The sequence below is a fragment of the Bison bison genome, unplaced genomic scaffold (genome assembly GCF_000754665.1).
Source record: "Bison bison bison isolate TAMUID 2011002044 unplaced genomic scaffold, Bison_UMD1.0 scf7180017864295, whole genome shotgun sequence".
In the NCBI taxonomy this organism is placed as follows: Eukaryota; Metazoa; Chordata; class Mammalia; order Artiodactyla; family Bovidae; genus Bison; species Bison bison.
Genome location: NW_011494867.1, coordinates 7,553,432 through 7,569,070, shown reverse-complemented (window position 1 = coordinate 7,569,070; position 15,639 = coordinate 7,553,432). Strand labels below are relative to the sequence as shown.

The window sequence follows — 15,639 nt, the reverse complement described above, 5'->3', positions numbered from 1 at the left end:
CTCTGAGCGAACAAGCAGGCAGGAGCCTCAGAGGCAAACCCAGAATGGCAGCGCCCCCCACAACGCTGCCAAGAGCTGCCAGCCTCCCCAAATTGGGGGGCTCGCTGCCCACCCCCCAAGACAGACTCCTATAGAACAGAAGGTCTTCCTGGTAAAGAGACAGCCTCCCATTTACGTTTTATGGACTTATTTGAAGAAAGAGAAACGGAGAGAAAAAAATTCTGCCTTAAACGGCAGAAAACAAATTCACCCGCAAAGCGTTTACGTGGAAGGCTTCCTTGTGTGGTGGGGTGAGTCATCAGCCCCGTCAAAGCGTGCGTGGGATGACAAGCTGAGCCCCCGGGTCCCCTCCTCGTCTGGGAGAGAAGCAACCCACAAATGCGCTTCTTTCCTGGCTGTGTGGCGAGCCGGCTGTCACTCGCCCCTTCTGAGGCCGGGGGAAAGCTGTCACGCGGGCGTTGTGGGGTGTCTGATGTCCCCGAGCCCAGAGCTGGAGCAGCACAGGGTGGGGGACAGGCTTGGGGTCCCAGGGATGTGCTGCAAACCCCAACCCCTGCTTCCTGCCCTGGGGCTCAAGCACGTGCTTCCTCCGGGCCCCCCGGGGCTCTACACTCCTGACCTTTCAGGTGCGATGGGCAGAGGGCTCCGCAGGGGTGAGGCTATACTAGGTACCCCTCGCTGTCCCTGGTCCACGGACGATGGGCACCTGCATCACTGTCCTTTCTCTCAGACACTCAACTTCCCGTCTGAATAACGGGGTTTCACTCAAAGATTTAGGTCCCACCGGGCTTGACCCTTGTCTGAACGAGCTACTACAAAACCGTAAAAAGCAATGAAGTAGGCAGACCCTAGCGCGCTGTACAAGCTTGTGTGTGAGATCAACCACGGGACGTGACAGAATGCGGAGGGAGCAAGGAACGCCCAGCGTGGGTAATGAAATCCGTGTGGGGCTTTAAAAGGAACTTTGATGACAACCTTCTGAAGGGCTCCACAAAACTAACAGGACTGCCTCTGGGAAAAGGAACTTGAGGGAGGAGAGACTGTGCATTTCAAACCTTTCAGAATTTCCCCAAGGACCGAGTACATGTGTAGCTGTCACTGGTCTTGGCTGCCATCAGCAGATATTTGGGCAGCGCCAGACTGAAAGGGAAGACGGCAGGAGGCAGCTGTCCGGGCTGACGGGAACCCGGGCGCTGGAGACTCAAGTGAGGACAGCAGTCAAAACCCAAGCGACCCGACAGATTTGTGCATTTTGTTATGTCTGAGATACAGCTCCATTTTCTTTTTAAACTTAAAAGTGTTTACAGAGGTCTATGGACGGTGGCACATTTATCCCCCCCAGTTTTCTCTGTCCTTTTTACTATTCAGAGGAAACTTTAATAAATGCAATTTTAAACATCCCACCTCAGTACTCCTGTATTCTGTTGTCAGGTGTATAAACTGGTTTCGATCCCTTTGGGTAACTGTTGGGGAAGCGTCCACCAAAAGGGACCCTCTGCCTACCCAACGGCCTGACCTCAAAAGGATGTAAACGTCTGTTCACTCAGAGACGTGTTTGTAACGGTTCTGTTCCTAATAGCCCCAACTTGGAAATCTCTGTCTGTAACAGAATGAACAAATTAATAGTCTATTCATTTAACAAAACACTATCGAGTGAAGCAAATCACTACTACACAGGATATTATATGTTGCACAGATAAATCTTAAAAACGTAACTTTGAGCCGAAGAAGCCAGGCATGCAGGAGTTTAGGCTGTGTGACTCCATTTACCTGAAGTTCAGGTCCATGGCAGACAAATCCATGCTGCGGGAAGGGAGGAGAGTGGGTCCATTGGTGGGCGGTGGGGTGCACAGGAGCCGGGGGAACTCTGTGGGGAGGGGGGCTCCAGGGAGGCAGTCACATTCTCTGTATCGATCTGGGCAGTTACAAGATCAATTCTATAGGCATCTGTGGCATTTTTAGCCAGTAGTATCGTTTGATCTGTGTACTTTTCTTTTTTTTTTTTTTGATCTGTGTACTTTTCTACATGTATGCTACCCCTTCAGTGAAAAGTCTGCTTCAAACACAAAGAAACGTCTGGTTGAGGAAGGGCCTGATGCTCACTGGGGCTTCCCTGCCTCTGTGGGCTCAGACAGGGGACTAGGCCACCCACCCTCTCCATGCCCAAGGTGGTGCCCTCTTCGGCCAAATGAAGTGGGCTGGAGACCCACCAACCACCCAGGGTTCAAATCTCAGCTCCACCTGGTTCTGGCTGTGGACGAGCTCCTTGGCCCTCTTCGCTCCCCCTTCCAAACAAACCTGCCTTTGAGAAGACTGGCAAAGAGCGTCCACCGGAGCCCCCGGCACAGCCCCGGACACTAGTAGGCACCTAGTAACTGTTCTCTCCGGCTACTGTGAGGAGAGCCCACAGGAGCGTGAGCTCTCCTCCCCAGGGCGCGCCGCCCTCTGCCACTTGTTAGTTTTAATCCCTGAAGCTTCCCATGTTATTACTTTCAGGGCCCCTGATGGCCCACCAGGGGCCAGGAGCTGCGGCTGCGAGTCGCTGGAGACCGTGGCCTCCCGCGGGTTGTGATGAGCGCAGGTGCGGAGGCGGCCTGGCTGGACTCTCCTCGGGAAGGGCCTCTGCTCCCCGGGGTCAGCTCTGCCACCCGGGCACCTCCCGATGGGCATCCCCTGGAGTCTTGGACGGTGATGGGCCCCCTGCCTCACGGCGGGGGAGCCCCCCTTTCACGGTTCTCTGTGGAATCCCTCTGATCCCTCTTAGGAAGTCACAAAGCCCTCTTTGACCAAGTGCCAGAAACTAATCTGGACGGAATTCCTGCCTCTCGGACCTGGAGGAAGCCGACCTGTGGCTAGGCCTGTGAAAGGACCGAAGAGGCCACTCCCGGCCGTTCCCAACCTGCTTCCCGCCCCGGCTTCACCTTCCCGCTCAGGGGCAGGAGGGCTGACACTCAAGACCCCTAGGGCAGCTCGGCAAAGGCTCCCGAGAACACGCCTCAAAGAGACACGGGCCGGAGCTGACGGGGCTGGACGTGGATTCCCAGTCGCACCAGTCTCCACAGGTCCGGGAGGTCACTGAGGCAGGGGTCGGGGGAGCTTTCGCTCCCTCTGTTAACTCTGCGTGACCCACAGGGGCTGCATGGAGAAGGGGTCTGCCCCGGGGAGACTGAGTGCAGTGACTGAGTAGCGAGGCCTGCCAGGGGCTCCCTGGGGGTGGGTGGCACGCCTGCCGTTCGCACGTGCCTTTTCTTCCAGAGCCCCGTCTTCTGGAAACTATCAACACAAAGGGAAAGAGACCTTGATCACTAAAAAAATAATTAACACTGATCCCGTGCTTATCCACATGGTAGGTGCCATTTCTAAGTTCTTTCCTGCTATTAACTCATGTGACTCTCACAGTGACCTAAGAGGTTTGGTCTTAATGTGACCCCCACTTTATTCAGGAGGAAAAAAAGAGGTCCATGGAGGAAAGTAGCCAGTCCAGGGGTCCCACGGCCCATGGGGCGGGGAGCCAGGGCTGGAACCTGGGCAGTCTGGGGCTAGAAATGTTTCTCTTGGGGGCGAATTAGCAATATGTGGAAAGAGTCACCAAAGAAAATACATCCCTACTCTCTGTCTAGCACCCACTGTTCTGGAAATCTGTCCTGAAAGAGGAGTTCTAAAGAAGTGAAAGCCTGGCTACGGCGGACGGTCATGACTTCACTGTCTGCAGTTGAGAATGGGCACTGACCAAATGCCCAACAGCAGGTCCTGTGGTCAGCTGTGCATGACCTCCTCACACGTGTGACGGACACGCTGACTTGTCTAAGGACCTGGCCACAGCTGCCAAGAGGCTGTGCAAAGGGAGACAGAGCCTGGAAGGGCATCGGGGGGTGAGACCAGGGAGCAGGGCGGTCACTGGTCTCGCTGTGTCCATAAGGGTGCTTTCACCACGACTAAAGAGGGGAGCAGGCAGTGGGGCAGGGGGGTAGGCCGCGTGGAAACGGCAGGAGGGGAGCACGGGTCGCCGCCTTCTCTCCAGACACGTCGAGCCCAGTGCGAGTCACCCAGGAGCCCGTGGCGCAGGGCCCGGGGCCAGCGGTGAGGCGCGGGCGGGTGACAGCCGCGAGGCTCGAGTCTGGGGACCTGGGTGACAACGCGTGTCTGGGGAGGTGTGTAAGCAGCCGGTCCTGAGCGTGACCTTCTGGGCCCAGGCCCAGGGGGTCTGCCGTGTCCCAGAAAATCAGCTCTCCCGTGAGAAGCAGGGGATTGCCGTCAGAGGTTAATTCACGTAATCCTCTCGGTGACGGCTGTGAGGCTCAGAGAAAAATGTAAAGCTCTCAGGAAACGCCTCTGGAGACAGGACGCCACGGCCCCTGGCACACGAGGCGTGAGGGCAGACACGCGACAGGACGCTGCGGAGCGAAGCCCGCAGGTGTGGGGGTGCTGCTGGTGCGTGTGCGCATCTGTGTGCACACACGTGTGCAGTGGGAGCCCCGCTCCCGTGGCTACACTCCCAGGTGCTGGAGTCAAATGAGCCCCAGCTCTGCCACTAAGAGCTGCAGGCCCTTGAGCCAGCGTGTTAGCCTCTCGGCCTTGGTCTCTGCATCTGGGAGACGGGGAAACGGGAGGCTAAGACCCCTTATCAGGGCTGTGGGGATCCCCCAGGGTGCCAGGCAAGGTGCTGGCACTGGCTGGGCACAGGAGGAGCGCCCTGGGCAGGGTGGAGGGGCTGGACTCAGCCTTGGCACGCATGTCAAGAATGCATGCTCCGGGGTCTTCAGTGGGCACAGCGCGGCATCTAAGGGCCGGGCACTGGGACTGGAAGTGGCTCCCCACTACTCAGGAGGAGGGTCAGAGTCGGGGATGAGGGTCTTACCCTTCCTCCCAGGCCCCCGTCGGGGAGGGCATGAGCTCGGGGCCTTCTGTCCCTCTGACCTGGTTCCTGGGGACCCTGCCACATGCCGGGCCTCTCTCCTTGCATGGGAACAGGGGTGACAGGCCAGCCTTCCAAGAGGGTGCCCGGTGGGAGCACCCAGGCTCTCAACCCCACATCCGGCAACCCCAGTTCCTCACCTCCCACTGGGGGCCCTCACGGGGGCTCAGCCCGGGGCCTGGTGTGGAAGCTGGATCGTGACACCATGAAGAGCAGCTGTCCTTGGCAACGGCCTTCGTCCCCTGCATCCCTTCTTCCATGAGACGGGAGAGCTGGGACCATGCAGAACCACTCTAGCAGGCATACTGACAGGGGCACTCCCAGCCAGGCAGCGCCCTCCGAGGACAGACTGCACCCCCCACCCCGATCTTACAGACACTCCATGGGGGGGCCCTGTGAGGGCTGGTGAGTACCCACTGGCTGCTCTGACCAGGGCGTGTGTGGTGAGGCTCCCACAGCCCTGGCAGGGCAGCTCATCTTCACACTGACCTGTGAGCGAGGCACTACTTAGTGATCTCCCCATGAGAAAACTGAGGCCCCAGTAAACACAGCCCACACCCAATGTACTCAAAACACGGTCTCCCGACAGCACACATGCACACACAGGCACGGACCCCACCTTCTTCTCGACACACCTACTCTGTCCAGCAGAGGGACAGGCCCTGGACAGGGGTGACCAAGCAGTGGGGGCCGCCTCAGGGGCTGGGGAAACTCTGCTCAGGGATGCAGGGGGTGGGCAGCCGGCCGGGGAGGATGGGGGCCTGGACTGGGATTACCCCAGCTTCCCCCAGGGGGAGAATCACCTTGGTTTTCAAGACTTCTGGGCAATGGCCCAGGAACCCCTCTGAGGAAGCGAGAAGGTGTTTTTCAGAGCCGGAGGCATCAGAAATGCCAGCTACATGAAGCAGGCATACCGTGCTTCTCGGGCCTCCTTCGGGGCAGCTCAGGGCATGTCTCCCCCCAGCCGGGTCCTCAGGTCCAGGGCCTGGTCGCACCAGACGGGCCTGTCCCGCACAGCTCGAGCAGCGGGCCTCTCGCCTCGAACCCAGGGACGGGCCAGTCTCCTCCCAGCTTTGTAAACACACCCCGGACCCTGCCACCTGAAGCACACCCTAGCTCTATCACACAGACCCGGCCTGGCCCCTCACAGCCTGATGCGCAGGAACAGGCCTGTGTCCACAGGACAGGGCTTCCAAGTTCATCCGAAACAGAAATGAGGCCTCATTAACGCAGGATGACTGTTTATGCTTCCACACCCCCGGGGACTGGCCTCAGGGGCCAAACCCCCAAACCCAGCAGGTAGGGCCGGGCTCCCCGGGGAGCCCCAAGGACACTGCTCGGCTCCAGCACACCCTGGGGGGCTGGCTGCCACCCCAGCCCGCTCCTGTTGGCTCCTGTCCTCCTCCTCCAGGCCCCGGGGCCCCCCAAATCTCCCTGACCCACCTGCCCCAGGGCGGGAGGCCAGGAGGAAGAGCAGAGCTGCCTGCAGACTGGAGGGGGCAGGGAAGGGGGCCCGGAGCCGGGGACGTTGAGGGTCGCCCCCTGTCCCCTTCTGGGGGCTTTGGGATCTTGGACAAGTGGCTTGGAGTCCCTCACTTGCAAACGTCAATGACAGCGGGCCATTTGGTAAGCCGAGACGACGCTCAAAGCCCAGTGCCCCTCGGAGGAAACGCTCTCAGTGGGCTGGGACGGTCGGGGTACGCTGGAGATCAGCACTGAGGCCAGAAGAGCAGCAGGACCCCCAGGATGGAGAGAGGCGAGGACGTCACACGGGTGTTGTTCTCAGACTCTGCCTGTTCCACAGCACACCTAGAGGTCGATTCTAGAGACGTGGTTCTCAAGCTTTTTTTTTTTTTTCATTACGGTTCCCCTAAGGAGCCTTTTAAGACACTTCCATCCCAATCCGTCCTGATCCCATTGAGGTTAAATTCTAGAAAACAAGATTCTGTTGAGTAGACTGAACTACATTTTCTGCACACCACTGGAATAACTAGGTATATTTAAGCCCCAAACACTGATTCTGGCCCCCTTGCAGGCAGTGGCACACCTGTGGAGAGCGCCCGGGGAGGGTCCCAGTACCACTGCGTGAAGACTCCATAAAGCTACGGGACACAGCAGGTAAGAGGCAGCATTCTTTACCAGCAGAAGAATTTCCCTATGTTGTCCTGCAGCCACAACACGCACACGTGTGGGGTGTAAGGGAAAAACGATAAATACAACGCTTAGAGAATTTAAAAACTCAACCTGAGGTTGTGGGATTTCGAATGTCCTTAATTTTGATGTTCTATTGATTTTAAGTTAAAGGTAGAGAAAAGCAAAGGAAAGAAAAAGAAAAATCCCAAACGGTCGGTGGTACATACGGAGGAGAGAGTGGCGGTATCAGGCAGGAGAACCAGGACACAATCCAAGCCGGGCTGAGAGGCTGGCGCGGGATCGGGCGCAGGTGGATCGGGCAGGGGGCACGGCGGCCCCTGGATCCATATTGAAATTGCTGTGAGACCATGCACAAGTCGCTGGACCTCTCTGAGCCCCCACATGTGCTGAATGACAAGCTACAGGAAAGCGCCGAGACATACCCTGTGCGTGGCAGATACTCAGCAACTGCATCTGACGGAATGAACTCTTGCTGCAATCTATGCAAACCATAAGATGGATCGGCTACAGAGCCTGGATTCAAACCCCGGGTCTCCTGGCTCATTTCACCAGCCAGGAGTCCCTCAAAAACACCTTATGTTTCTTTGCCATTTTACAAGGAAGGAGAGAGTGCCTCCGTCAATCTCATCAACAATGAGTGGCAGTCACGGGAATGACATCAGGCTGCTGCCACTGAGATACCACTGCCACCTGGCGGCAGCATACCTAAACTACGGGGGGCGGGGGTGTCGAAAGGGAACGACTACCAGCACCACATCTGTGCTGCGCTCAGTCGTGTCCGACTCTGCAACCCCGTGGACTGCAGCCCACTAGGCTCCTGTCCATGGGGTTCTCCAGGCAAGAATGCTGGAGTGGGTTGCCAGGCCCTCCTCCAGGGGATCTTCCCAACCCGGGGATCAAACCCAGGTCTCCTGAATTGCAGGCGGATTCTTTACCATCTGAGCCACCAGGGAAAGTGAAGTCACAATCCTAAGCCTACAACAAAAAGTGCTTAAACAGTAAGAACACAGGTCACCATCCATCACCGGGCAAAAGGGCCACTGACTACTGGGCATTTGATGATTCCTTGACACCCTGACCAGAGTGTGCTTGCTTTTGTTTTTTTGGGATGGATGTGTACACACTGCTATATTTAAGAGGGATAACGAAGAAGGACCCAGCAAACAAATAAAACGATACTATGGAAAAATAATAAATAAAATTTAACTGATTTAACAACCATCAACAAACCAACCACCACCGAAATGGAGCAGACATCCAGGTCTTGATGAGAACTGCTAGAAGCCCAGGGCTCCCCACTTCGGTACTTGCTCAATCAACTGTCTGAACCCCACATGCGCCTGAATCCGTACATTTCGAGCCTGTCACCTTTAAATCATCCTCAGGCTGTCACAGTCTCCCAAAGCTCCACTTTCCATGTCTACCATCTTAGTCATCGCTTGTAGCTGCGTAGAATTCACACATGTCACAAGCACTGCCTTTCAGGAGTTCCCAGAGATTCTGGAAAGCAGCTGGAGACAGTGCGGACCAGGGCAACGCGGCAAGCAGAGTGGAATCCACTCAAGACCACCTCTTCCTTGACACTGACCTTGGCCACCTGTTCAAAGAGACATTTCCCCAACCTGTTGGGCGGGCAGTAGGTCTCCATCCTGCGCTAAGAGAAAGCAAGGTGCTCACTCACTGAGGACTCACGAGGAAAATACGCACGAGAGGAGGGAACAGAAGAGGGGAGCTCTGGACAGGCAGCCACCGATATCCACAGCAGCGGGGCGGCCTCTCCTCGCAGGGGCCGCATCACGCCGCCTGTATTCCTCTCTCCCATGACTGGTCTGGTGTTCACCTCCCAGGGCCCGCCGGCAGGTCCTGATGTAGGCCCCGCCTGTCCCGGGACACCCGGCTGCAGAGATCAGGCCTCAGAAAAGATGTCCCTGCAGAAATCATGGTCTGAGCAGCACCTGCCAGCTCCACACACGGGTGCCTCCCAGGGCCTTCTGCCTGCGTTCAGGAAGCCCCAGGAACGGGCGAGGCCTGGGTCTGAACCCAGCCCCAGGCTTGTACCAGCTGCGGGAGCTGGGCTCGGGTCTGGCCTCGCCTTCCCCACGGAGAAAACGGGAGCAATGATAACGAGCATCCTGACAAGGGTCAAAGAGGCACGAGGCGGCAGGAGCAATGATAACAAGCATCCTGACAAGGGTCAAAGAGGCACGAGGCGGCAGGAGCAATGATAACAAGCATCCTGACAAGGGTCAAAGAGGCACGAGGCGGCAGGCGCTCGGTGCCCACCAGTCCCTTCCCAGTGCAGCCCCAGCTTGGAGACCCAGGCTCAGCCTCGGAGACAGCCACCCGGGCACAGGAGAGGCCTGCCGCTGTTGGGGGGCTGAGGGGGGGGTGAGGGGGGGCCGTCCAGGGCACCTGGAACATCAGTTTCCAGGGCTGGGTTTCTGTCCTCTGCCTAGCTGTGACGAGAACCCCTCCAAAGGCGGGACAAGAATGCGAAGTGTCCCCTGGTCCTCCCCACACGACACACGGCCTCAAACCCCGCCCAGGTCCAGCCGCTCAGCCCCACCGCGCTCTAGCTTACTGTAAAGGTGCCGGCTCGGGACACACACCGCTCATCCTAGCCACACCCTGCTGGTTCTGCAAGGCCTGCCGAGCTTGTTCTAAGCTAAAAGGTCAGGAGGTGGGGGACAAGGGGCAGGGAGTGAGGGTCCTGAGCCACAGAGCAGAATGTGGACTCTCCAGGGTGGGGGACACTTTGCACAGATCTGGCCCCGGGTCTTGAACACGACCAGCCGGGGACTAATTCACCGTTTGTGCTAGAGAGCTGGGGACCATCTCATGTGGAGCTAGAACCCAAAAATCAAGCCAAAGAACCAGAGAGCAGAAAGGAAGGGAAGCCTGTGGAAATAGAGCTGGACTTCTGCATCTCTGATAAATTTTCCTCTGCTGCCAACTTCAAAAGTTACTTTCAACTCATCACTTGGAATCCCTCAAGTCCTGCCCCCCAGAGCCACTCAGGTGAGCTCCTGTTCTGAGAGCAAGCGGGTCTACGAACCTTCTGGAAGCTGGCACGCCGCGAGGTTCCCAGGCAAAGTCAGAGGCCAACTGGGCGGAGACACAGCTTTGGCATCGCAAGGGGGCAAAGTATCAACCATCAAAGAGGGAGGTAAGGGCTTTCGGACAACAGGGCAAAGAGCCCGGGAGGTGAAAAGACCCCTGCTCTCCAGCCTCCGGGTGACAGAGTGGCCCCTCGAATGAGCACCGAGCCAGGACTCACCTTCCACTGCAGAGAATGGAACCACTGGTCTCGCAGGTAGCTGTTGGCGGCCTGCAACGAGAAGAGGACAGTGGGGGTCAGTCACTGGCCGGCAGCATCTCAGAGCATTTTACAGGCCAGCATGAGGTCCTGCACCAGGCTGAACCCCTTGTGTGTAAAACCAAACCGGAAGTGGTCACCTGGTGGACTCATCTGAAATAAGACACTGCTCTTGCCTAGCACTCATTCTGTTGGGCAGACGCTGGTGGCTGCAGGAGCTTCAGCAGCACATGTTATGTCAGCTTCTGCAGGATCAGAGAAGGGGCCGGGATGAGTGGGGAAGAGGCACGGGGTGAGGGAGTGATGGGGATGAGCCGCCTGGATGCTCCAGGCGCCAGGCATTTGCCATCCGTGTAATGTGTCCCCCGAGGTGGGCAACGCTCTGTTTCACAAAGGGAAAAACTGAGACCCTGAACGCTCACGTCAACTGGCCGCATTTAAACCCGCAGCCTGTTTTCCAAGCCTGTGGGTTTAACCACTGCACCCCTTGCCAACTGCAGACAGCCACGGTGGAGACCAGGCAGCCTTGGCCTCAGGCAGAGCTAGTAGATGTTACACATCCCCGTTCGGGGAGCTCGGCCTTCCGTGACCGACACCACGCCAGCTGCGAGCCTCCGGGCCACTTGGGGTCGGACGGCTCTCACCCCCGATTCCAGCACGTCTGCTGATGACAAGGGCAGTATTCACGGCAGGTCTGCCAGGTGCTGGACGCTAGGCCCTACTCCTGGAAGAGCTCATCCCGTCCTTCAGTCAACCCTGGGGAGCAGGCACTGCCGGCCATGGTGCAGATGAGGAAACTGAGGCTCGAGAGCTTGAACTCATCCCCCAGGGGCTCACAGGCAGCATGGGTGGGGGGCCAGGGCCTGGACCCAGCGGTCGGACTCACAGTGAAACCACTGTATGACAGCGTCTCAAATCTGCTGCTGGCCACGCCCAAAGCAGAAACGTAGCGCCCCTCCCCTGCCTGAGCCCCAGCCCGCCGTTCCGAGTGGCCGACCCTGATGGGCAAGGGACTCTGACAAAGGCCAGCGCCTCTCTCCAGGCAGGAATGCCTGCCTTCTTTCCCTGAGCCACACACACTTGCACACACGCACACACATACACACACACATGCACAAATGCACCCAGCATGTGCATCCTGGGGTCACTTTCATTCAAGGAGATTCAGCTCTTACAAATGAGCTCCTCTGATCCCCTGCAAACCACAGATGAAACTCCAGCTGCTTGTCCAGGTCAGTTTGGGGAAGTCTCTGAGCTGCAGCAAATGAACCAGTTCAGTGGCCCGTGGAGCTGGGAATCGGGCTTCCACGGGCAAGCTTGGAGACGCGTTTGAAACCCCAAGCGGCTCCACACAAGCACCTGGAGGCCATGTGAGTCTGTGCTTCTGCTCTGAGTAGGGGAGTAGGCTGGGGGACTCCCTCCATGGGACGCAGGAACCTCTGCAGTAGCTGAGTCTCCAGAAGCCCTGGGTTCAAGCCCCCTGAGGACCCAAAGCCTGTGACACCTGACCAGGGCTGGGCAGGCCACGGGAGAGTCTGCCACAGGGCCCAGCAGCCCCCTCGGAGGGCCCATAGGGGTCATCTGCCAGTGCTGACCAAGCTGTGGTCTCAGGACAGCTCGTGGATGTTAGGGTGACTGAACACAGCCCACACTCGGGAAGAGTGGGGCAAGACCCCAAACAATGAAGCCACGGAAGATGCCCACGGAGCACGATGCCCCGCACGTGCCAGCAGCAGGGATCAGGGTGGAGTGGCCTCGGCCAGCACGGTGCTGACAAACGAGTAACAGCAGGCTCCCCTGGACGAACAGCCCTGATGGTGGTGTGCGCGGACATCCACACTGATGCCCCTTGGCCGAGTCCAGGCTCCCAGGGGACATCCCTGGACCAGAGCTAAGACAGGATCCTGGTGGCTCTCAGGAGCTCGTACAGGCGGGAATGAGCTGTTCCAGCATGCTTCAGGCCCACAGCCATTTCTCTGCTTTTCAACACACCGAGGTGATCAGGGACAGGGGAGGTGTGGCAGGTCGAATGAGGGGCCTCCAAAGACTGTCCATGTCCTAACCCCCAGGAATGTGTTCAGTGCAGTTCAGTTGCTCAGTTGTGTCCGACTCTTTGTGATCCCATGGACTGCAGTATGCTAGGCTTCCCTGTCCGTCACCAACTCCTGGAGTTTACTCAAACTCACGCCCATCAAGTCCGTCATGCCATCCAACCACCTCATCCTCTGTCGTCCCATTCTCCTGCCTTCAATCTTTCCCAGCATCAGGGTCTTTTCAAATGAGTCAGTTCTTCACATCAGGTGGCCAAAGTATTGGAGTTTCAGCTTCAACATCAGTCCTTCCAATGAACATTCAGGATGGATTTCCTTTAGGATGGACTGGTTGGAATGTGTTACCTTGGTGCAAAGGGATTTTGCAGATCAAGTTAAGGACCTTGATGTGGGGAGATTACTCTGGTCCCTCTGGCCCCTCTGGGTGAGTCTGTGTAGTTACGAGTGTCTATATAAGAGGAAGACAGGATCAGGTGAGAGTCAGTGACGGAAACAGAGGTCGGAATGATGAGGCCATGAGCCCAGGGATGCAGGCAGCCTCGAGAAGCTGCAGATGGATTCCTCCCTAGGGCTTCAGATGAACCAGCCCTGCCCACACTTGGGAGTTTAGCTCAGAGGGACACATGTTGGATTCACATCTCCAGAATGGTCAGGATACAAATCTGTGCTTGTTTTTTTTTTTTTGTAGAATCTTAGTTCCCTGAGCAGGGATCAAACATGGGCCCAGAGCAGGGAAAGCGCCAAGTCTTAACTCCCGCATCAGCAGGGAATTCTCAAACCTGTGCTGTTAACCACCACAGTCAAGGAAATCTGCCTTTCGGCAGCAGGTGTGACCCTACCACCTGCTCTCTGTACCGCCGGGCCCCTGGGAACCAGGCTGGGGAACCCGAAGGCGCCACGCTGATGAAGGGACAGGCTCCGGTCAGGGCGAGGCCCCCACCCCACAAACAAAAGGGTGGGCCAGAAGTTTGCTTGGGAGAGGGGAAGCGACTTGTGTGACACCCTCACAGTCGCGACTCCCGTCTCGATGCTAGAGACAGGGAGGCCATGGCAAGAGCAAGCCCTCCTGCTCTTTCCTCCGGCTGGTCAAGTTTCGGAGAAGGACAGAGGCCATGGGGGGACGTCCGGAATCCCAGGGCGGGTAACTCAGGGTGCCGTCCGGGGGTAGGCAGCGTGGAGTACACAGAATCCCACGCTGCCGCAGGGAGGGCCGAGCTTGGACGACGGCCCCCAGCCCCACCGCGGGGGACCCAGGGCACATCTCCAAGTCCTAAGGGTCGGTCGGCGGAGCCGGGGCCCAGCCTGGGAAAGAGGCCCTGGAAGTAGGCTCTGGCAGGCGCCAGCCTCTCCTGGCGATAAATCTTTCGAATCCTGCAAGGGCCTCGTTCCAGGCAAATTCTGCCTAATTTCCTCTTCGAAAGTTGCCAAGTTCCCTCTCATTGTTGTATTGTCTGGAGAGGTGAGAAAAACAGCCAAGGGTGCACGGTGGGTGACCGTTCCCAGGTTCGCCCTCCCCGCCCCACTTCTTGGGGAAAAAACAGCACGTGCTGTGCAGCCGGAAAAGGTCTCTCTCTCCAGCTTCCAGTAAGGAGGGCACCCGCCCTGTCCTGCCCCGGCTGCCAGCATTTGGGGTAAACAGTGGCCTGGCCTCCCCGGGGGCTTTCAGGAATGTCACTGAGATGAGCCGGTCTCGGAAACTGTTCCAGAAAGCAGCAGCACTCTCGAGAAAGCAGGGTAGGGTGGGGAGGGTCCCTTTGCTCCTGGTCTCGCCTGAACCCTTGTTGTCCGAGCAGTGGGCTTTGTCCACGTCTCATCAGTGACTGGACAGCCACTGGGGAGGCAGAGATCCCTGGGAGATGATCCGGGTCTTCATCTCTGCTCCAAGACTCCACGGGCCGGCAAGGAGCACCACCCCCACCCGCTGCCCGGCACCGTTCATGGGCTCGTGGAGTTACTCCTCACGATGAAATACCAGCAGACAGGGCATTAGGGGAAGAAAGAAGATAAATAGGTCCTTTCTGCACCCGGGGACTCTAATAACATGCCATTAGGGAGCTCACGCTGAAACACACAAAGCATCCATAAACACGCCAGTCGGGCCCAGGCTGGAGGGCTGGCGCCTTTGTCTGCTGACTCGACCTGCTGGCGTGTTGCTTGGTGTCTCTGAGCAGGGGAGGACCATTTGCCTGAGAGCACTTGTGCTTTGTTTTTTAATATTCATTTATTTATTTATTTGGCAGCGCCAGGCCTTAGTTGCAGCAGGCGGGATCTTTTTTGTTGTTGTTGTTTTTTAGTTTCAGTGTGCGGGGTCTTCAGTCCGTGGCATGTAGCATCTAGCTCTCTGACCAGGGATGGAAGCCGGTACCCCTGCCTAGGGGGCCTGGAGTCTTAGCCAATGGACCACCAGGGAAGTCCCCTGAGAGCGTTCCTGAACTTTCCCTGAACTCAGGTCAGTTCCCAGGGGGTCTGAGTGAGGCACCGGCTCAAATTCTCACCAAACAGCTACGTAAGGATGAGGGGTTGGGAGCGGAGAGAGAAAAAAACGGAAAGCGGAAGAGAGACTTAGGTCAGGACGCACAGAGAGAAGGGGCCGGGGGGTGGGAGAGAGAGGCCTGGAGAAAGACCCCGGGGGGAAAGCAGAGAGTGAGGTGCATCAGGGGACAGACAGAGACAGGGGAGGGGAGGGAAGAGAAGTACCAGAGAGACAGAGAGCCTGCAGAGAAGGTGAGCAGGGACCCCCAGACACCGCCCCGCCACAGAGACACGCCGCAGGACGGACTCCTCTGCAGACAGGCAGGGGTGCTGGGGGCCCGCAGGCCGCCTCTCGCTGAGGCTGTTCCCGCGGGGGCAGCAGGGGTCGGGATGACACGTCCCGGGTTTCAGCCCTGGTGCGCGGATGGGAGCCATCTGCAGAACTGAGCCACGAGCACCCGGACATCCTGAGCACCCAGAGCAGCTGCTGGGCAGGAGAGCCGCCCTCTTGATGCATTGACTTGGACTGAAGTGCAGATGACCCTGTGCGTCTGGAGGCCGCTGTGGGGGCAGCACGGCTCGGGACGGCACCCGGGTGTGGCGTGGTCTTGATCCCCAGCGCCCCTCGCCGCCGCGCTCAGCCCCCACCCCTCACCCCCACCAGGGCACAGGGACTGCCGTCACACCCCTGCTCTGGGCCCGCCCTGTGACTCTGCACAAGCCCCCAGGCA

At 58.0% G+C, this 15,639-nt stretch overlaps 1 protein-coding gene across 4 annotated transcripts in view; it reads right to left on the bottom strand.

Moving 5' to 3' along the window:
- Window positions 1–15,639, bottom strand: part of CMIP (c-Maf inducing protein) — a 213,864-nt gene that overhangs the window by 61,190 nt on the left and 137,035 nt on the right. For all 4 annotated transcript variants that reach the window (XM_010850800.1, XM_010850797.1, XM_010850798.1 and 1 more), the window contains exon 3: window positions 10,347–10,397. In XM_010850800.1, coding sequence (XP_010849102.1) covers window positions 10,347–10,397 — 51 coding nt within the window. The remainder of the gene's footprint in view (window positions 1–10,346; window positions 10,398–15,639) is intronic.